We start from the raw sequence: 23997 nt of genomic DNA on the forward strand, positions 1-23997 counted from the left end.
GTTGCTCCTCATATCGCTCGATCACAGATTGGACTCCTCCCTAACTTGCTGCTTCCTTATCGGATTTCTGAGGCATATTTTTTCACCTTTTGTATCTTCAACACCAAACACCAAGGTCCCATTGGGCGTGCCAAATTATTTCACGCGGGTAGTCGCTAACAATTAAAAAGGGATCAGACGATTGTGTAAGGAACAAACCTCTTGAGACAAAGTCCCAAAAATGGGTGTTTTATTGGCGATGACTTTACAATTGGTACTTAAACAGAATGCCTCCAAGGGGCGCAATCACACGAGTACTGAAAGGAAATGTTTAAATCTAAACTAAGAAATTGAAATTACATATTCTCTGTTTGAGAGTGTTTGATTCGGGGTCCTTTTGCTCTATGTCTTCTCTTCCTTTTATATTCCCTTGATGATTTCTTCTTGATCAACCGCTTAGAAATTGCTTGATTGTTTTATAACTACCCACTTCCTTCATGGTGGCCAACTTATCGTGGAACTGCCGTCTCTAACTGCTGCCACTACTCTTTGTCGTTCAACCGTCTTCAACTGAACTCCTTGAATCGTGTGTTTCACGCGGGTAGTCGCTAACAATTAAAAAGGGATCAGACGATTGTGTAAGGAACAAACCTCTTGAGACAAAGTCCCAAAAATGGGTGTTTTATTGGCGATGACTTTACAATTGGTACTTAAACAGAATGCCTCCAAGGGGCGCAATCACACGAGTACTGAAAGGAAATGTTTAAATCTAAACTAAGAAATTGAAATTACATATTCTCTGTTTGAGAGTGTTTGATTCGGGGTCCTTTTGCTCTATGTCTTCTCTTCCTTTTATATTCCCTTGATGATTTCTTCTTGATCAACCGCTTAGAAATTGCTTGATTGTTTTATAACTACCCACTTCCTTCATGGTGGCCAACTTATCGTGGAACTGCCGTCTCTAACTGCTACCACTACTCTTTGTCGTTCAACCGTCTTCAACTGAACTCGTTGAATCATGGAACGTGATAAGATTACTCCATAACTGTTTCGATAATTGCACTTTTGGATAACCATAACATCTTATGTTTGCTAAGATCCTGGGCGATTCGAAAGTTTGGGCGAGAATAGGGTCATAACTTTGGGCTACCGCAAGGCACTTCATTCACTCAGATCTTGACCGTCTTGCAAGTTTGAGTGATGGTGTTACCGCGTTCGTAGGCTTTCACTACATTCATTAATAACCTTATTTGGGCCTTTATCTTGAATTGCCCAATTGGGCTTCATTCTTTGGGCTGCACTTTTAGCGTGTCAACAGGACCAAATGTAATTAGAAAGATGGCTTTTAGCAGAAGATTCTTTGGGGGAAGGTGGAGAAAATGGAGGACCAGGTTTTGAAGAAAAGCAACATATTCATGCTCTTTATACAATGCTCAAACACACGTTTGCATTTTGCATATCAGATTATGTGCCCTGGTTGAGATGTCTAGATATTGATGGCCATGAAAAGAATGTAAGGAACTCCATGAACATTTTTGACAAATACCATGATCCAATCATAGAAGATAGAATCAAACAATGGGAAGATGGTAAGAGAAAGGAGGCAGAGGACCTTCTTGACATTATGATAACGCTTAAGGATGAAAGTGGGAAGCCACTTCTGTCGATAAATGAGATCAAAGCTCAATGCGGTGTAATGTCATTTCTGTTGCTTATATATATTGTGACATGGCAGTACTTACATAGTTTAATATAATCTTGTTATTTAGGAGTTCTTTTTTGGAGTAGATGGTCCTGCGGCAGGAGCAGAATGGGCGCTAGCAGAAATGATTAATTAACCTGAGATTCTCCAAAAGGCAGTCGAGGAAATAGACAGGGTTGTAGGGAAAGACCAATGGATTCAAGAATCAGATGTTCACCAATTAAATTATTTGAAGACATGTGCAAGAGAAGCTTTCAGGCTGCATCCTCTCGTTCCGTTCAATTTGCCGCACCTGTCATCAACAGACATACTTCATTCCGAAAGGCGGCCATGTCTTGTTGAGCCGAATTGGACTGGGTCGTAACCCTGAGACCTGGGAAGAACCCTTGAAATACAATCCAGAGCGGCATTTGGGTGGAAATGTCAGCAAAGTAGATTTGTCAGAACCAAACTTGAGGTTCTTGACTTCTTCTACTAGTAAGCGTGCATGTACGGGACAGAGTGTTGGTACACTTTTGACTATAATGGCATTGGGAAGGCTGATTCAAGGGTTCACATGGAGCCTACCACCCAATGAAGAGAAGATCGATCTCTCTACATCGGAAGAATTGACTGTGGCTAAACCTTTGCATGCACATGCAAGGCCTCGCTTGGATGAGGCGTTGTACCAACTTTGAAGAGGTTAAGAAATATGTCAATTGGAGACATATAGCTAGCTATTGTAATACCTAAGTACTGCTGTAATATCAGAGTACTTCGTGAATAAATAAAATTGGTATTTCAGTATTTCAACAATGCGCACAGTCTTGTTGCAATTTCTATTTATTCGTGCCTCGTTTTATTTTGCTAAGATCTATTTTTCAAAAAATGAGTAGTTGATAAATGGACAATGCTTGTGAATCATATGAGTGTGAGGTCAAAATTAATGTTTGATTTGAAAAATAACATTTTAGGAGAAAAAAATGAAAAGCAAACGAAAGCTAAGAATGAATTCAAACGTAGAATTCATTGTTCAAACTCTTAATTTTTATTTAATACTTGCCAAGTATGGTAGTTTATTATTGCTGGAGATAATCAACTTTAGTTGTTCTCTAGAAAGAATCAGTTGGAAGAACGGTCAATTAAGTGTTCACTTTTATTTTAGAATTATTTTATATTTTGAAATCAACATTTGAAACTTTGATAAAGTTCTTTATCTTTGTGTTTATATACAAATAATAAAACATATTAATATTAAGTTCATATTCTTTTTAATCATACATATTAAGTTCATATTCTTTTTAATCATACATTCTTTAAAAAAAATAATAATAAATAAAAAGTCTTTTAGCAAAATCTATCTAAAAATATGCCCTAAATATTCATTGACACTGTTGTACAAACTATTTTACTTCTATAACAAAAGGTAATGAACTGAAATCTTTAAATATGAATCTGATTGTTCATCAATCCCACTAACTTCTAATCTTCTACATTGAACTTGAAACAGCAATTTGGAAAATGTCTTTTGCTTCAAACCCCATTGCTCCATAAAAATCGCCATTATCTTTATGAAGGCAGACTGGCAATTGGTTTCAACGATGATGAAGTTTTGCAAATGTCTAAACCTTTCAAGTTGTCACTTGTAAGCAAATATCTCATTTTAGTCTTCATTTTCAAAATATTACAAAAGTGGTCCCTTCCTTTGTACTTTCCTGTGACGAGTTTAAGATTGGTCACCTAGACACAGTGGCGAATCTAGGATTTCGACTCAGCTAGTGCGGTCGTTAATCGTTGGCCGTTGTCCGTCGATAATTAACGAGCGTATAGCGATATCGTTTATTAATATTAAATTAAATAATATTAAAAATTCTTCGATCTATATGTAAATATACTAAAACGTAAAAATCATATATTTATATCATATTATATTTCCATACAATCCGAAATAATATAAATTACATGATACATAAGACTTCTTTGTGTTATCAATACTTAACAAATCGTTTGTTTGGCTAAAAGTGGTCGAGAGATTAGATCACCACTACAAAAACTAGATTAAAATTCAGTTGAAAAAATCATTCCATAATTAGTATGAGAATTGAACGTTAATCAAAGATTAAACGTAATTAAAAGTAATTTTAAAATATAATTAAAGTTTCAATTTTCAATTCTCAACACCAATTCATCATAAATTATAAATTCCCCAATTTCTCATTTTTAATTTTCATGAATCAAATATTCACATTTCACGATATTCAAATTAATTTTTTATATCACAATTCACAATAGACAAATTCTCAAATAACATATAAATTAAAACTCAATACTTGTAAGTCATATCTTATAAATTATTAAAGCATAAAATATTTAAAAATAAAAAAACCAAAAAAAAAAAAAAAAACCTTTTGTAAAGTCTTAACATATACTATTTTGTTAAATTTAGATTCAAAATTCAACCATTACCATAATGGTTAAGCTTACAATCATCCTAATTCTAGAAGTTATAGGTTTGAATCCTTTCCTTAGAGAATAAATTTTGGTAAATATTGTAGAAATAAAAATTTTGCACAATGAAATGAAGGGGTTGGAATCGAACCCAAGACTTACAATATAAAAAAGGAAGCTCTAACCAACTAAGTACAAGAGAGGTTTAAGAGAGTAATTCTGTAAAATATTTGTAGAACAGTTTTGCTACAAGTACAGAGAAGTTTCACAAATTTTTTTGTCACATGTCAAGTGTCAACACTGCATCAGTTTGTTTTAATCTATTTTTTCACCATCCAATCCAAGCACGCCACCTCTCTTTTGTTGAAACTTTCCTGTGAAACATCTCGATACTTATGGCTTTTTTCTTTGTAGAATCATGTTGCGCTTGCTAGTATTTATAGCCTATTTTCATAATTATGGAATATCATGTTTCCACTTTTTCATAAATATTGCTTTAAAGATGAATTAAAATACTGAATTGGGAAAAAAAGTGCGTTAAAAACTTAGAATAGGTTCATAACTTAGACATTTGGATATTGCATGGCAGTTCTATGCATACGTAAACAATTCTCAATGTCGAACCAAAGTTCATTATTTTCATTTTAGTCATCTTCTAATCTTTGAAAACGCCTACTTTGAAAATTTACTAGTTGTGAACTTTCAATGGATTGAATTACTCTACAAATTTTTATTTTATTTTTGAATCTTGTGGTTTAAAGGTCAAACTTATAAAAAAAATAAAAAGGAGTAGTAATTATTAATTTATATTTATTTAAGACTTGCCATTTACACGTCCAATACAATTACTTCATTTATTATGGTCTTTTTTCTTGCTTATGGATCATGAACAATAATTTGCAATTAGAACTTTAAACATCCTCAAAACTGCTTTGATGAGATCAAAGCAATCTCCCAAATAATAGCCAGGTGTAAAATGAGCAAAACAAAGAGTAACTGTTAAGAAAAAGTTTCAAGTTCACATGTAATATGATTTTACGGGAGTGTGTATGGTTAAATGAATTTTTAAAAAAATATATTTTTGAAAAAATAGAACCAAACAGGGACTTAGTATTGAAAGGCACAAATTTATTTATTTTAAATGAAACTTCATTTTATAGTTTGAAGTCCTTTTTAGTCATAATCAAACTGAATTTTATTAGAACTCCCATAAAGTTGACAATATACTGAATATAGTAAAAAGCATAAAGTTAGATATTATTTAAAAAAAAAAAAAAGAAAAATCTCCCCGTAAATTTTTGTTTTATTTTATTCAAACATATTTTCGTTCCTTGTCAATCATTTTGCCCTAATTTGGTGAAAATTAAAACTAATTTTTCATAATTTTTAATTAAAAATGGATAAAATAATATTTAAAAAATTGTGAATCAATTATTAACTTTGACTTAAATTAAAATCTAAATTTTAATCCATCTCTCTTCTCTTCTTTTATTTTTATTTTTCAAATTAATGCTCGAATTTATTTTCGATGTTCTTGTATTTTAAGATCTTAATCTCTTACCAGTTTGCAAATTAATGCACGAATTCAATTTTCTGTTCTTCTATATATACTAAAAATTTAAAATTAAATTTTTTAAAACTCAAAAATTGAAACTCCACACCGCAAATCATATAGCAAATATTATTTTCATTCATAATTTAAAAAAAGTATTGGGATACAATTTTGATTCATCAATTGAGTCTTAGGTTTGCTTGCAATGATCACTAATTTGAGTCGTAAACTTCGGGATCCTATGGGATGAGTCGAGGTGCGCATAAGTTGGTCTCAACACCCATGATTATAAATAAAATAAAATAAAAATTATATATATATGACATAATATAATGTATTTATTTATATTCGCATACTGCTAAACTTTTGCCTTCATTGTAGCTTAACATAAAATCCAGAAATACAAGTATACTTCATATTCCATCAGACCCTCACTGACCTCCGAAGCTCGCACTATCTAAATGAGCATAACTCTTTTAATTGATCCTCGCGGCAGCCGCAACCTTTGCTGCCACTCCACCTGGATGAGCAGTCAAACTAGGATCATTCCGCAGCTATGCACTCATAATCCCTTCAGCATCTTCCCTCGTTGCGGCCTTATCCGCCGGCAGTTTTGCCTTGGCTCCCTACACACGTCAACAAAGTCAAGAAAAACGTCTTTCTTTTCACCTGAAATATATAATTGTTTTTCCTTCTGAAAAGTTGAAAGTTGCAGCCAAATTTTCTCTATTACGCAACTTATAGCAATTCATAATTAAGTGTCCCAAATGCTTGCAATAAATTTGGAAGTCAGACTTTAATTTGCCTCCCGCACAATCACCATCAAGAACTAGGTCATCTTCATGAACCTCAACAATACACTTCATCTTCTCATTTGAAAATAGAACATCACATATTTCTTCAATGATGAGATCACGATTATATAAGATTGCCTCTTTAAACAACAAATATGAAGCGGGTACAAAATACAACAAAATCAATCGCATATAAGTGAGCACTGCTCGCTTTCTAACCCATCACAACGAAAATCTTGTATTGTGATCCAATAGCGGAATGTTAAACTTCATAGTTACCATCACGGAAAACCTCGATCTTACCAAGAATTTCAAAACCAAAAGCTCCGGTACTACTTGTTATGAATCAGATTAGATTTGAAACCACTTTTTGAAAAGTGGAACAATTTTGATACCAATTTTTTATGAAAAGATAAGAGATTAAAACAATTATATAAAGTAAAGATCCTAAGAACACCAGAAGAAAATAAGTTGCAGAAAATGGAGATTTTAATATAATATGAAAAAATTGAACAAAGATTACGTGTTTATAATGTTTCTAACTTGTATTGAAGTTAAATAACCCAACTAAATTATAGAGAATAGTCAAATATATATAAAGAACAATTCAAGCCCTAAAAGTAGAGTTGTAGACGAAATATAATGTTTGGAAGTTTTCTTATCTTGATCTCTTTAAATTCAATACAAATTTCAACTCTCAACAGGGCTTTTGTATAGAATTTCAACTAGAATTTGTCAAATGGATCTTGAATAGGATTTCAAAAGCATTTTAAACTTCTTAACATGCAATTTAATTAGAACTCTCAATTATTTTCAAAAAAGAATTCGGGTTACATCCAAATTGTAACAGATGTGAATATAAATTGTAATGAGAATTAAAAATTTTTGAGCTAATTTCAAGAATTAAAGAAGATTAAAATTGTTTACCTTTTTCGAAGCGTCACATAAAAGCTTCCCAAACATTTTCAATCCAAAATAAAATATCAAGCAACAGCATGCAAGCATCATAATCAGTCCACCATCACCCAAAGGATCAGCCTTAACTCATCTTCTCTTCATACTTGACAACAAATGTCAAAGAATTAATTCTGAAATCAAAAGAAACTAAAACCTTATTTTGTAATGTCCAATCTCATTTGTTAAGGGATAAATCTCACATCGATTGAATATCGAAATATAAACCAACATATAAAGGTTTAAACCACTCCTCTTAGCCCCTATTGGACTACCACTAAAATAAATTTTTTTTTTTTTTGGAAAAAATGAATTTTAAAATAGTGATTTTTTGGATAATATGTGGTTAAAGCAAGAATAAAATTTTGATTTACGTGCAAAATATTTTATTATAAGAATGTGTAAATAAAAATAAGTTTGAGAAAAATGAGTTTTATTATAAGCTCCAGTGAGAAATTTTACTAGATTAAGACCTAAAAAAGAACACAAGAATTTCAAGATTGATATATTCAAACCAACAGTCATCTTGCAAGGGTGGGGTATGTATAAATTTCATACTGATTAAATATCAAAATATAAATCAACATATAAGGGATTTGACTACTCCTCTTAATAAGATTGATCTTTTAAGAAGAAAATTCAATCATTATATTGTCTAGTATTGCATGTCCAACATGTAGCATGAAGAAAAAGTTTACATTTTGCCACTTGTTAAGTTTCTGTCAAACTCGAACTTGAAACAACAATAAAAACTCAGATTTTGGGTTTAGAATGATGTCTTTTTTTGCATGAAAGAACGTTTAACATACTCTTAAATTGGCGAGACTCATTGACATTTTAGCATAAATACATTTATATTGTGGCTGCTCCAACTCGGTCGGCCTTGACCGTCAAATTTTGTGACTAGAAATACTACGGTAGTCGACCTCAGAGAATAACTTTATGTTATTGAGATTTTAGTGAATATTAGTAATTACATTTAATCCGTCTCTAGTTGCGATTATTCCAAGATTTTTAGCAATATTTGAAACGTTAATAAAGCAGCTGATCTCAGCTTAACAGCAACAGTTGAATGTTTTCCTACCCAATAGTTTTAGTGGAATGGGAAATGACCGCTAAACCCTTTATTTTTTGCATTCAAAAGTCTTCAGCCGGGCATTATTTGGGATTACAAAGAAAAGGCCTTACAGCTGATTTTTTTCTGTGTCAACAATTTCGGCTGAGTCGGGACCCACTGCACAATATGACGTTCGAAATATTGCTAAAAATCCTAGGATAATCGCAACCAGACAGAAGCTTATTCTGTGGTGGCCCCAATTCGGTCTGGCAGGCAAATTTTTTGAGTATATTGTTGGGAAATTATTAATTTATCATGTTGGTCTATATATATATAATTAATTTTGTATAAAGAATATCTTAAAATTAAGTCCGTTTAAATGATTTAATAAAAAATTAGAGTCATTGGGCTTTGGCATCTAATAAAGTGTGAGCCTGAATTTGTATGGAGGTTAGATTCCTTTAGAATTGTATTTTATGACGGGTAGAATACATATCAAAATTATATATAGGGTTACGGTTCTCAATTCATATATAAATTTCATTTTATGTGTCATCCCATCAATATAAGAATAAAAAGAGAAAATATATTGAAGAGGAAGATCCAAAACCTACAATCAAGGTCAATAATTAAGAAGAATGTATTGAAACAATCAAGATTATAGAGTAAGAAGCCAAAGTCAAGAACAAGAATTTAGGAATCAAAAGAGGCAATATTTAAGATTAAAGATTAAGAAACCAAATGTGAAAAGATTGCCATTGATCTCCAAAATTCAAGATACGGAATCAAGATCCATTAATAAAAAATCATTCCCAATATGTTAAGTAGTTATATTTCTCACTTAGTAATACTTTTTAATTATTTGGCTAGAGGATCTTGGCAATATAGTAATTAGGTTTCCAAGTTCTTGAGATTAAATGTTCTATAAAATACTAACAAGTGGTATCAGAAACAATAAAATGTTAAACCATGAGATTTTTTAGAGTTGAATTCTGTACTTTGGATTTTTAAATTTTGGGATATGAATTTCAATCCCTAAATTTCAAAAATTTTGGATTTTGTTTTTGGAATTTTCAGAACAACAGAATTGTTGCAGCGCTACAACATTGCGTTTCGACTAGGAATAGCGTAAATAGCGTGGCAAAGCCATAGAGTTGCACCAGGTGCTACAGTGCCCGATCGCTACTTGGGGTATCCAGGTAGTGTCACATTGCCCAGTTTTAGGCCCTGCAACTCTAATTTACTGTACATATTAAATTTTATTTTTTAAAAACAAAAGAAAAAAATTAAATTAAATTTAAACATAAGGGGCAATCAAATTCAAATTTTGGTACTATTTTTTTTTTTTTTTGAATTGCTAATTTCTAAAATAGATTAGTTGAAACAACAAAGTAACATCTTTTGGTTAAATTAATTTATTTGGAACATTCTGATAATTGTATTTATGTAATTAATGCAGGTATTGACTGGTCCAAAATAAAGTAAATATTTGGTTTAATTGTATGTATACCATTGATATTAAATATGCGACAATTATAAAGTTTTTCATTATGTGAACATTAAGTCGGTCCAAAGATAGACTTGATGTTGGACAAGATTTATTGTCAATATTTGATTATTACACTAAGAGCACCACTTGCAAGTTGATATTTTTGTCCAAATATTAAATATCAATATTATATCATCTCTTGAGATAGGCCTGCCATTATTTGAAATTGTTAATTATCTAATATGAATTCTCATGTGAACATATTATTTTGATTTACATTCTCTATTTAGTTAATTCATCAACTTGTACAATATCTATCAGTATTAATTCAGTTTCTTTGCTTGATGAAACTAAATTTTAAGGACTATAAAGAGAATGGTACTTTAAAAAGTGGAATCGTTCAACTTGCACGAATCTTATGATCATGAAGCGTGAAATTTCAGTAACATTCATGGGCACCGTGTTCAATAAAGTAACTACTGCCAAGAAATTTCTAAAAAAAATGAAGAACGCTTTGCAAAAGGCGACAAGCCCAAAATTAGTACGCTTCTAACGAACTTGAATTCATTAAAGTATAAGGCCAAAGAAAATATAAGGGAATACATCATGGATATGTCACACCTTGCTTCAAACCTAGAGGCGTTAAAATTTAGTAGGAGAAAACATATTAGTCTAGTATTGTATATTGATGACATACTACTTGCCTGCAATGATATAGGTTTATTGTACGAAATCAAGAGATTTTTATCATGACATCTTGAAATGAAAATTTTTGGTGACGTATCTTTTGTATTTGGGATACAAATACACCAAGATCGTTCTTGGGTATTTTTGAATTATTACAATAGAGTTATATCGATAATGTTCTTGAAAGATTTGAGATATAGGAATGTAAATCAGGTGATATCCCTATTATTAAGGGAGATAAGTTTAGTCTCAATTAATACCCTAAGAATAAGTTTAAAGAAAAAGAAATACAAAAAATTTCATTTGCTTTAGCAATTGTAGTTTAATGTATGCTTAGATTTGCACACATTCGAATATAACATTCATTGTTGGAATGTTGGGCAGATACTTAAGTAACTCTAGATTGGATATATGGAAAGTAGTCAAGCAGGTTATTTGGTATCTATATAGAACTAAGGATTATATGATCATATACAGAAACCAGACCAATAAGATATCACCAGATATTTTGATTTTAATAATGGAATATAACTGCGAAATTTTGTCACCAGGCTGCACAATTTGTATGGAGTTGAAAGACCACTTAAGTCATTCCATAACAATAAGAGTCTTATATTCCAACAGAAGCTCGATAATGTCAAAGTTTATAGACATTTAGTTCCTAGTTGTTAAGGAAAGAATCCAAAGTTTTCAGGCTTCTATAGAGCGTATTGTGACAAACTTAAAAATTATGAATTTGCTTGCTAAAGTACGACAACCTGAGGTCTTTCATGTGCATACTATTTAGCCCTGGTTTAAGTCACATTCTTTTGAAAAAATACATTCTTAAATAATATTTTCATATCATTTCAACTCACATTTTTTAGTAAAATAATATTACACGTAAATTTAAAACTTTTCCATATTTTTTAACTACACATTTTCCATCAATACACTATTTAAAAATGCATTCATATGGAAAGAATGTGGCTCAAACAAGGACTTATATTAGTATTGCAACTTTTGATGATATGATAGTTTAGGGAGAGTTTGTATTTGGATGTTGTCTGATTTAGATACATAATTTTTATCCATAAATATTCATTTTATTTCATAAATAAAGTATTCAATTTGGTTTCACTTTGATTAAAATTTTTGTTTTGATCTCATTAAAAAATAATGTAGGACCAATTGGAAATAGACATGTTTGGGTCACATTACATGTAATTTTCATGCTACACATCTATTCTTGATATATGTCATTTGATTGTGTTGATATACGTAACCATTTATGAGTTTAGCTATATTATTTATAACGAAGATCACTTTGATCCCATATTGATATAATTAATGGATGATATTGTTTGGAGATATTTTTGATTATGATAGCAAAAGTTTTGAGCTCGTAATGCTCACATTTATAAGGTAATTTATGTGGTCCAAGTGAGAGATTGTTGAAAAATTATTAATTTTTCATGTGGACCTACCTATGTAATTAATTGTATATAAATACTATCTTAAAGTTAAGCTCATTTAAAGTGATCTAATGAAAAACAAACTCATTGAGCTTTGGTCATCTAAATAAAATGTGGGCCTAAATATGTGTAGAGGTCTGATTCCTTTAAAATTATATTTTATGATGGGCAAAATACATATGAAAAACTATATATAGAGTTATGATTCTTACTTCATATGTGATTCTAATTTTGTGCTTCATACAATCAACACAAGAATAACAAGAGAGAATATATTGAAGGGGAAAATCCAAAGCCCACAATCAAGAAGAAAGTATTGAAACAGTCAAGATTATGGAACAAGAAGCCAAAGTCAAGAACAAGAAACCAAGAACTAAAAGAGGCAATATTCAAGATTAAAGGTTACGAAACCAAGTATAAAGAGATTGCAATTGATCTCCAAGATTCAAAATTTGGAATCAAGATCAAGTAATAAAGAATCATTCTCAACGAATTAAGTTATGTTCTGCATTTAATAATTCTCTTGATAATTTGACTCGAGGATCTTAAGAATAAGATAATTAGATTTTCAAGTTTTGGAGATTTAAAGTTTTGTAAAATACTAACAAATGTAACTTCAAGTTGTCGAGACTTTAGTTAATATTAGTAGCTACATAAGGTGAAGAGTGGTGAAGAGTTGCTTACACAAAAAGTAACTAAGGTTAAGATGGAATACAAATCCGCAGTATCTTTCGGCTCACCCGTTTATTGGGCTGTTGAATGGAAATTGAGACCTATATAGGATATGATTGGGACTCACATTGGAAAGGTATTTTCTATACTATTGGGTCAAAAGCCCTTTCCTTTTTCAGCAAACTTGATATACAAATTAATAACTCTTTATTGCACTTCTCCAACTTTATATGCTAAACTTTTCAATTGTCTTAATAGTTAATATCATTTACTTATGAATATATTATTGCAAACCATCGATTTGATTGCATTCTCTCCATTTTCATCGACAATCCTCATTGTTGTTGCATTACCATGATGTGATCTAAAACAACAATAATAAAGGAAAAAAAGGCTAGTTACTATTTATTTATGGACATGAATACCTAATTTTATTCAATTTTATTGAGCAGTCCAGTGCGACTGTCTACCTCACTACACAAGCCAAACGGACGTGAATCTAATCCAAAGTGAAATCTAAATCACAAAATTCATCAAAACCCTCCATGTCAAAGCATTTCATTTTTGGAGACCAAACCATTAAGGGGTCCAAAGATTTCATGTCATACCATAAGCTTGAATCTGGTGATGATTTTGTATCAGACATATCACTCCGTGCTATGTCTTCTTTAATTTCAAAGGGAATGTTAGGTCCTCCACCCACTTGGGAAATTTTTTCTTCAAAACAATGTATATTAGAATCAGGAAGATCTGTATCTATAATTATTTGTGGGGCCCTCAGTTTATCTCTGCACGTGTGGTGGCCAAAGTATGTTGTTCGATACAAAATGGGTTGTTCTTTGGTTTTTTGAACTTGCTTTGTAGCCTTGCAACCTTGATTCTTGTGGGTGCACCTAAAGTAGCTTCTGTAAACCACAAATAATGAAAATTGAGTTATTTAATTATATTTTTTTTTGTGAAACGTGCTACGTCATGAGTAAGTCTGGACTCACCTTTTCTTTAGAGACCATGTATGTTAAATATTCATAAATGAATCAAGTTGAATCACATTATCTACCCATGTATTAATATTTACCTAGGATATTTTGCATCGAGAATGATTTTCTGTCCATATTTTCTCCATGCACAGCCATCTTCCTTCGCAGGAGAACTTGTTGTCCATAAGTCACTGGTCTTTCTGCAAATTCAATCAAACAATCTTATTAATATATATAATAATTAATTTAATTTTCTTCCCTATGAAAATGAGGTCGAATTCAAATAAATAAAAAGAAATTGGATTAACGCTGGAGAAATTGTTGTCCATGAGTCACTGGTCTTTCTGCAAATTCAATCAAACAATCTTATTAATATATATAATAATTAATTTAATTTTCTTCCCTATGAAAATGAGGTCGAATTCAAATAAATAAAAAGAAATTGGATTAACGCTGGAGAAATTGTTGTCCATGAGTCACTGGTCTTTCTGCAAATTCAATCAAACAATCTTATTAAAATATAATAATTAATTTAATTTTTTTCCCTATGAAAATGAGGTCGAATTCAAATAAATAAAAAGAAATTGAATTTAATCCAAAATCCTGGATTTCGGACGCTTTAAAATAGGTTCGATGATAACTAGTTTCATTTAGGTTACCCTAATAGTATGGCAAGAATCTACATTGAATGGTGATTTTTATGGGATATTTGGTTAAAAAGTAGAAAAAAATTTTGAATTTACGTGTACAATATTTTATTGTATAAATTTATTGTTAAAAATAAGTGTATAAAAAAAAGGAGTTTGAAAATAATGACCACCAAAGAGGACCAAATGAAAATTCCATAGTTGGTCCTGATAGATAGCCCTAGAAGCAAGTTGCTAGGTATTTATCACCCTAGTAGCAAGTTAGTTCAAGCAACTCTCTTCATTTATGCAAAATGCCATGACTTACTTATCTCGGAGGAGACAAATACTTGATCTTATGATAGCCCTCACACATGGAATTGGTTGGTAGGCTATAGTTGGTTCAAAGCTTGAGCTACCTTTAATTAAGTTGAAGTCAGGTAATCATTGTATTAAAAAAAATTAAAATTTATAGATGGACATTATACATTATTGAATAAAGCACACACTGTCTTTTTATAGGTAACAAGGAGTATGGTATCACCATTCTTGTCTTGCTGAGTTCGAACAATCTTGCTATAGTGATAGGCTTAACGACAGACTCAACGATAAGGGGACGCATATCGATACATGATTAGACAGTTTGAAAAAAAAATACAACACTCAATCTTGCCCTGCTACCCCACCCTGTCATCCCTTCCCTGTCGAAAGGAGGAATCAAGGAATTCTCATATAGACAACAATCATCACATTAAAGAAAAATGGAAGTTGATCATCAGCCTTTCATTGTAGTGTGCAATTTTTACGGCATGCATTTATGGCATGCCGTGAAAGAAGACTATTTACGACATGCACTATATATATGCCGTAAAAATTAATAACTTGACGTATTTACGGCGTGCATTTGTGTACGTTGTAAAATGTGAATATTTACGGCGTTCTTTTAGGACATGCCGTGTTTGTTAAAAAATTAAATTTATTACGGCGTGCATATGCACGTCGTAAATACATTGACTTATTATGGCGTACATATACATGCCGTAAATACCTTCTATATTCCCCCTTTTTAATTTCCCTAGTTTTATTCGGCACTTCCATCAGACGACTTCTTCTTCCTGCGTTCGACCTACTACTTTACGCGCCGTTCTCTCCCACCTTACCACCCTTCAATTGGCCGTCAACCATTCAATCGGCCGTGAGCCCACTAATATACTTGTTTGAATGTTGCCCCAACTAAATTCCAAAATCCCTCTTCCTCCCTCCCTTCCTCTTATCTCATTTTTATCCCAAATCCCGTTCGGATTTCTTCAACCCCATCACTAGCCGTATGTTGGCCGGTCTCTGCTAGTATGGCAACTTCCCGCTGGCTGCCCGAGCCGACATGAATGATGTGCTCGTGGCCCTCGCGCGCGAGGCTAGGTGGATCGTTGATGCTGACGGCACTACCTACAGACAATCCTCGCAGCCTCTTCCTCCTTCCGCTAATCTTACTAGTATTAATCATTACAATAATAATACTTCCAATCTAGTGAGTATATTTGGAACTAGAAAAGAACAAGGATTTTTTAGCTGGTTTTGTTTATTTCTAGGTTTATATAGCCTTTGAATTGTGTTGCGTTAGTTTGTAGTTGGGTAAATGACAATTTTTAGACCTTTTTGTGCTATGGTAAACGTAAGAACAAGAATTACGGAATTATGGATGTGTGGGTCGTTGTTTATTATGATCTTTGCCATTTTCGTTCTATCAGTTTAAATTTTGAATATCTATGATATGACTACCTTGCAGGAGATGGATCTTCCTATCTAGTTAGTAATTGAAGAGAGGAGAGTAGAAGAATTTATTATTGTATCTTCATTATTGCCTTACTGTAGTTTGAAGGTTGGAAAGTTCTTAAATGTTTTCCTTTTTTGCTATGAATGTTCAAACTAAAATTATCCACTTAATCAAATATAGATTTTATGGTTTACACTTGCTAAATTAATTGCATTTTTTTGCTTCAGTTACCTAATGATAAGCTTCCCTGAGAGCTTTAGAAGATGGAACAAAATCAAAGAATTTTTGTTGGGGATTGCAAGTTATCAATTTAGTGTGCATTTGCGTCAATACCCAGTGAACATTATTGACTCTAGCAGTGTTTTAATGAATTCAAAACCAATAAGAGCTGAGGCATGTCCAGGGTACCTGCTCCAGAAAGACTAGAGGGTGAAAGTGTTGGGTATGTGGTCCAAATTTCTTGCATCTCTTCCTAATTCTCCCCATTTCTTGCATACACATGGTCCAAATTTTATCCCTCTTTTGGAAGAGTTTACGACCCCAACAAAGTATACTTTTCAGTTTGGCACCTAATATTATGAGTCCATAAGACATGTAGAATGTATATTAGGAAAGAAGAGAGGAAACAGATGCGATTTCTCTTACATTGTTAACAGAGATCATTAGGGGATCAATGTTAATTTTCTAGGAATTTCTTTATGCTGATAAGAACACGAACACTATTGTCTCAAAGGGTGTTCAAGGAGCTAAAATTGATTATCAAGAACCCGCAGATTTAGAGCTTACGATGGATATTGTTACCAACCTTCAGAAGGTTCATTTTACATTTTCTTGATCTTTTCAGTGACCTTTCCTTTAGTTAGCATTTATACAATTTTTCTCTCTCATAAATGCAGCAGGAAAGAAGACAAAAAAAATAGCAAGAAGTCGTAATTGCATAGTGAAGAAGTTTCAAAGGCACCAAGAATGATTTTTTTCCTGAAGTGGTATATACTTTTTGAGAAGAATTGAAATGAATTGTGCATTGATATATTGTATTAAATTGTACTCAATATTTATGGAATCTATGAAAAATCTGGTTATATTTATGGAATTTTGTTTTGTAATTACTATTGGTAATCAAATAAATAAACAATTTTTTTTAAAAAAAATAAAATTTATGGCGTGCATTTTGCACGCCGTAAAAAAAAATACGTTACCTTTATGGCGTGCACATGCACACCATTAAAAAAACTCACATTTTACGACATGCGCAAGCACGCCGTAAAAGGTTTTAACGGCGTTCACAGACGGCATGCATTGCAAGCCATAAAAAGTAAATACTTTTTACGGCATTGGTTTATACGGCATGCGGCCGCACACCGTAAATTGGTTTTTACGGCATGCAATGCCCACCGTAAAAAGTACATTGTTGTAGTGATAGTGTGGAATGATAGAACGTAGAATATTTATAGAATTGTTAATAACTATTTAAGAATATGTTTTATTTCTTTCAATTGAAATGCATATAATTGCATATCTCGAAAATAGAATTGTATTAAACAAGTGAGTTGATATAGATTAATTGTAGGTTAATGGATTTCTTGCTCAACATGTCCTTCAAAGCTTTAAAAGGCCAAAAAATAATTAAATTGATATTTAAAACATAAAAACGAAACTTTAATTATGAGTTACAAAAGATCTTCATACATTTACTGTGTTCACCAAAATGTAAAACTTTACAAAGAAAAATTTATCAAACAAGCACTTGTAGAAAATTATGGTCCTGTTTGGCAGTGAATTTTCACCCCAAAAAATTGATTTTTTTTATCGTTATTTTACTATTTCAATCATTATTTTTGACTTCTTAACTCATAGATGGCCCCCACGTTTCTCTCTAATGATAAAAAAATCAATTCTCATAATTACTACCGAACAAGCACTAAATATATACCTCAAATTGGATCACAGATCTTTAAAACATGAAAATTTACTTGATTATTTCACAAATTTTATTGTGGAAAAAGTACAGCACATAGTCAACCAAATACTGTGCTTTAGATCTTATCTTGTCCAGCTTATTAGTTTTGTTTTGTTTGGTGAGAATATAATGGCTTACATATCACCAATTAAATTCGAGTCACAGTACAAAAGTAGCTTTTTTAGGACAACAAAAACATATGAGGTGTTAAAATCCGATATATAATGATAATTGTGACTTTTTAATAATTCATTATGACTATTACTTTCTTCTTTCGCATGTGATATTCAAGAAATTTCTTTAATTTTCTATTCAGACGCTACATCAAAATAACTTTTATGGTGATGTTATTTATCGAGACAAATATTAGCAATCTATATAGTATTGGATTCACTGTCATATTGTTCAATAAAAAAAAATGAATTACAACTTCAATGAACAATGACTCTGATTTTGCTATTATATGGACTGATGATGAACATCATCTTAGAAGAATAATCTATTCTAACTTTTATGATGATGAAAAAATGACATGACTTTAGAATTTGTGATATAATGGTGAACGCATTTTTTAGTAATCTATGACAGTTATGGTAACATGTTCTTCAATCCCAAATGGTCCACCTTAGTTATTTGATAATAACAAATCTGTCAAGAACGCCATTTTAATTATTGGTGCCTACACAGAATTTTCTTTGTAATCTTTCAGTTTTTACTCATCCATTAATATTGATTGTTGAGTTGGTATATATACACATTTCTCCCTTAATTTATGGGCTCATAATTATTTTAAAGGAATAGAATTTTAGAAGATGACGCTTTTATAGGAAAATTATCGGATAATATCGTTGATGTAATCGCGTGTAGGAAAAAAATAAAAATTTCAAGATCGATTGTATACACGAGTTTAGATAGGTATCAAAGGAAAAGAATGAGAAATACAGCGCAAAGTTTAATATTAATAAGAGGTTAAAAATCATTAAATTGAGTTTAAACGACCGAATAGTAAAAATAAAAACATGTTCATAAAAAAAATGGAATTCAAAGAAATTGAATTATTTAGTTGCGGGGAGGACGACATGAAGTAATATACGTAATATTCCTATTGTTTAAATAAAAAGTGCATCTAGGACTGCCAACGGAATGGATTTGGAGTGGAGAACTCGTCCCTCCCATTTTCCTGTTCCATCCCCGTTTAAGCATAAATGGGACTAGACGAAGACGATACCAATTCTCTTTTAATCCTCACCATATTCAACTCTAGAAATTTCATTTCTTAATTTACACCTTCCCAAATCGACCCTAAATTCCTAATTCTTAATGCTATTTATCCTACTGTTGTTGTTATCATAAAATTCCTCTTAATAAAAAACTTCAAAAATAATTCATATAGAAATTTATACATAGGCATTTGAACAATGCTTGGTGTACACTAAGTTACACAGTCCCCTCTCATGTGAGGGGCTGCACATTTGTACAAATGGAATTTTCCTAAACATTTAGCCCTAGAAATGAGCAGCTACGCCGTGAGATGGTTACCACGCTTTATATCTCTACGCAATTGCACCCTTAGCCTCTCCTCCTATATAGAAGAAGGACTTTTGTTAGTGATGTCAACGAACTCGAGGCTCAGCGTCGACTCATGTAAAATTAAGATGGGCTTTTTTGGCTAGAGTCGAGCTGAGAAAAAACTAGGTAAAAAATTTGAGGTTCGACTTGACCTGACTCGAGCCGAGCTGGTTCATTTTTTTGTTTTTTTAAAAGGCAGCTCTACTGCCTTTTCTTTAATGAGCCGGCCCATCGAGTGACGGGCGAACCGGGCCAACTCAGACTTTTTTCAGCCCGAGCTAGCGAACCGAATTGCAATCCCTAACTTTTGTGGCGGTGGCACTGAAAATGAGATCTTCAACTTCAACACCAAACCCAAACCCCAGACCGTACCCTGAATGATTCCACTTCAGAATCCAAATCCTCAAACCTTCCTTTATTTGCTTATCCCAAGAATGGTGTTTTTAATTCTCGCAACTTCACTCTTTCTATATGTTTCTATTCAGCTACAAGCTTGGATCCCACACCAAATGTTTTGAATACAGAGCGTTTGATTGTTGTTGTGTCCTTCTACAAGTTTGCGCATTTTTCAAACTATGCTAATTTTAGGCAACCCCTAAATAGCTTTGTGAGTAGCTAGGAGTGTATAATTGATGATGTGTGGGATGCAATTCTCAGTGTGTGTGTGGCAGTTGGGAGCAGTTGGGAGATGAGCCAGTAGCATAGGCACAGTTTATCTAACAAATGAAATTTAAAGACTATCAACATTTATGTATAGAGCAAATAGATAGGGCCGTCTAATTATTTTTTCATGTGGTGGATTTTGTTGGAATTGTGACCCAAATTAGGGTGGATCGTTTTGGAAATGAAGGAAAAAATTGTTTTCCTTATATTTCACGTGATTTTTATGGAAATATATTTTTCTTTATTCCACATTATTTCCATCTTCATGCTATGTCATGTACCTATAAATAGTGATATTCTCTTTCAGTTTTGTTCAAGTAAGAATTGCTAAGTTCTTGTATTTCTCTCCATAATGTTGATTAATAAAACGTTGTGCTTTTGCGATTGATTCTCTTTGTTAATTTCTTTACTTTTAAATCTTGTTTCTCGTTGTGATCTTTGTTTCTTCATATCGCATCGTTAATTTTATTCACTACAATCCTTCTGGTCCAATAAGTGGTATCAGAGCTTGATTCTTTTTCTGTGGATTTGTTGAGATTTTTTTCAGAGATAACTACCATGAAGTATGACATTTTACTGTTGGATCGTAATACAAGATTTTCTTTGTGGCAAGTAAAGATGAGGGCTATTTTAATGTAGTTGAATTTGGGTGATGTGTTGTTGGGTTTTGAAAAGATGCTAACTACTTAGACAATGGAGGAGAAACAACGGAGGAATTGGAAGGCTTTGTCGTTGATTCATCTTCATCTATCCAACAATATTCTAAAGGATGTCTTGAAGAAGAATAGCTACTTTGTGATTGCAACTGAAGAGTTATGTATGATTAAGAGTCTTACCAGTAAACTGACTCTAAAGCAGAAACTGTATTCCTATTGCACGACGAAAGGATGGTCGTTGGAAGACCACATTGTCTTGTTCAAGAAAATTGTTCTAAATTTGGAAACGTTGGAGGTTAAGTACGATGAAGAGGATATTGCCTCGATCTTTTTATGTTCGCTACTTGGCTCTTATGCGTCGTTTCGGGACATCATTTTGTATAGTTGGGATACTTTGACTATAGACGACATCTATGATACTTTGCACTCAAAGAAAAAGTTGAGGCATTTAGTTGGAGCTATATCGAGGGATGAGAAAGCTCTTGTATCTCATGGTGGTTGACGGAGGGGCAGATTGAAGAATAACAACAATTTTTTATTTTTTTTTTGGTTTCTACTATGGACGTAAGGGACACATTCGGAAGGATTGCGATAAGTTGCTGGCTAAAGGTAATTTAGTTGCAAATCATGGAGCGCAACCTTTTACTTCAAACGAAACAAATGTAGTTGAGGATTTCTCAGATGGCGGAGATGTGATGTTTACGTGGTATCTAGGCCTGACGAAGAGTGGATTCTCGATTCAGCATGTTCGTATCATATGTGTTCCAATCAAATTTTTTTTTCAAACATATGAGGCTGTTCAGTAAGGTGAAGTTCTAATGGGAAACAATCAGTTTTACCATATTGTTAGGACCGATCGAGTTAGATTTAGGCTGTGGGACAGGACATTTAGAACAATTGAGCAAGTTCGACATGTTCCTGACCTCAAAAAGAATATTATCTCGCTTAGTACTCTAGATGCAAAATGGTATAAATTCTCTGGTGGAGGTGGAATCTTGAATGTCCGAATGGGTATCCGGGTTTTACTCGAGGAATGGAAGAAGTCTCAGTTGTACATCTTGTAGAGAAGCATTGAATCAGTTAAGAGACATCGGGACAGGTTCAATACCATGGTGGATATTCAGTTTGGTACAATACCTCTTGTGACGGGGCTCTTGGTCGATTCAAAACATTGATCAGGGGAGCATTGGTGATTCCACTTTGCCACCAATTTCGACAAATATACTGTGTTCAGTTGCAAGAGTTGGACTCATGGAGTGTAGGTATAGTGGTGTCACTAATGTCTGTAATGCTTTCAGGATCGTTGAAGATGACAATTCTAACAAGAGGCCTTCTGATTAGGCATTTGGTATGATTTTTGCTACAGGGTGTGCTTCGACCCTATTTGATCAACAGTAATTCCTCAGTAGAATTTTGGGAATCGGGATTTGGGTTCAGGTCTCGCTTGTGAACACCTTGCAGAGGACGACGGTTTGGTTTGGAAAATTTTGGTTACTGTGTTGAGGAAATTGGCTATTTCGATTTAGACAGATTTGAGATTTTGGAGTTTGGTTCGTTGCACCGAAATTTGTGTCACGGTGGAGATTGTTGGATTTGTAACCCAAATTAGGGTGGATCTTTTTGAAAATAAATTGTTTCCTTATCTTCATTTGAGAAAAATTGTTTTCCTTATACTTTACGAGATTTTTATGGAAACATATTATTTCCTTATTCCAAATTATTTCCATCTTTATGCTATGCCACGTACCTATAAATAGTGGTATTCTCTTTTAGTTTAGTTTAAGCAAAAATTGCTGAGTTCTTGGAGCACGGTCAAAAGCTAAAATTATTCTGCTGAGATCGTAGAGTTAATTAAGTACTGCTTAGATAATGGGATGAGTTTTAGTAAGTTGCTTGCCATCATAAATTCATAATTGCAAGTATCTTAGGGAGGGCTAACTACTGACAAGGAAAAATTAAATCTAAAAATTTCAGGTTACCGATTGCTGATGTTTTCAATTTCATCACATATGATTAGTCTTAAAATATTGTCAATAAAAACGTTTTAATACTTGGATAGCCATATCGATAATTTTAAATTGTGACTAGATTGTAAAATTATGATTTTTTTGCATAAATTTTAAGTTTTTTCTCTTAAGCTCATTTCATTTTTAATGTAATAGGTTAATAAGTACATGAATTCTAGAATGATCGGTGCTTCTATGCTATTTCTATCAAAGAAATATTTTCTTGATTTCTTTGTAATCTTAAGATGCTTTAAAATTGTCCCTAATCTTTCAAACCTTTTCAACTTTTGCAGACATTACAATAACCTTCATTTTGTGTCAACGAAAGTCCCTAATCTTTCATAAATGTGCAGTTGATATCCAAATGGATGGAATACCGTCAGTTGATCAAAAAAGTTGATTTTGACCAAATTTGGTAAGGGCAAAATGGTAACTCTACAAATTGAACATAAAATAATTATAAAAGAAAAAGAAAAAAGAAACCTACGCACCTGCCCACCAAGCCCCACTCTCATGAAAAACCCAGAAGCGGGTTCATCTACCTGTTCCTTATTTCCCATTCTCACCCAAACTAGTGGTCGAAAACGCCATCCAAAGGCCAGCTGCCATCATCATTCAAAGGCCAATACCACCACTAAAGTCAAATTTTACTTTCATAAATCTGTTGAAGCATTACAAAAATTTTGTTTTTAATTTTTCCATTTTATGAGATTCTGTTGTGGTTGTGTGGAGAGTTGACAATCAATAGTGATGGTACTGTTTGGTGGAGATCCCATTTTTAGATCTTTGGTGTTGTTTTGGGGTTCGTCAATTTTGAAATAGACAATGAACAGTGAGGTTTTGCTGGGTTTCAAAATTGCAGAGAGTTTAGAAATTGTAGACGACGTGACATCCATTTCACTCTTGGTTGTGGATTTTCATTGCGGAGGTTGTTGATAGTTTGAGATGGTGGTGGTAGTATCCATTTAGGTGTGGCATCGTGTGGGTGGCGACAGTGGT

At 32.7% G+C, this 23997-nt stretch overlaps 1 protein-coding gene and 1 pseudogene across 1 annotated transcript; one reads left to right on the forward strand and one right to left on the reverse strand.

Moving 5' to 3' along the window:
- The window catches only part of LOC111406552, an 11179-nt pseudogene extending 8821 nt beyond the window's left edge, over positions 1 to 2358 (forward strand).
- Positions 2359 to 13166: 10808 nt separating this feature from the next.
- Positions 13167 to 15468, reverse strand: LOC111406553 (probable WRKY transcription factor 53). Its single transcript, XM_023035958.1, has 4 exons — positions 15354 to 15468; positions 14721 to 14789; positions 13843 to 13951; positions 13167 to 13672 (listed from the first exon to the last, which is right to left on the reverse strand). The coding sequence occupies exons 1-4, from the start codon at positions 15466 to 15468 to the stop codon at positions 13267 to 13269; spliced, it is 699 nt and encodes a 232-aa protein (XP_022891726.1). The 3' UTR covers positions 13167 to 13266.
- Between the last annotated feature and the right edge of the window lie 8529 nt (positions 15469 to 23997).

This window comes from Olea europaea, chromosome 12 (assembly GCF_002742605.1).
Source record: "Olea europaea var. sylvestris chromosome 12, O_europaea_v1, whole genome shotgun sequence".
NCBI classification, from domain to species: Eukaryota; Viridiplantae; Streptophyta; class Magnoliopsida; order Lamiales; family Oleaceae; genus Olea; species Olea europaea.

Coding starts and splice junctions, on each gene's coding strand:
- LOC111406553 (XM_023035958.1), bottom strand. CDS start 15,468: ATGGAAGTGCCGAATAAAACTAGGGAAATTAAAAAGGGGGAATATAGA. Junction 14,790..15,353: donor ACGACGTGCATATGCACGCC/GTAATAAATTTA, acceptor ACTTAATTAAAG/GTAGCTCAAGCTTTGAACCA. Junction 13,952..14,720: donor GAGGGCTATCATAAGATCAA/GTATTTGTCTCC, acceptor TGTTTGATTGAA/TTTGCAGAAAGACCAGTGAC.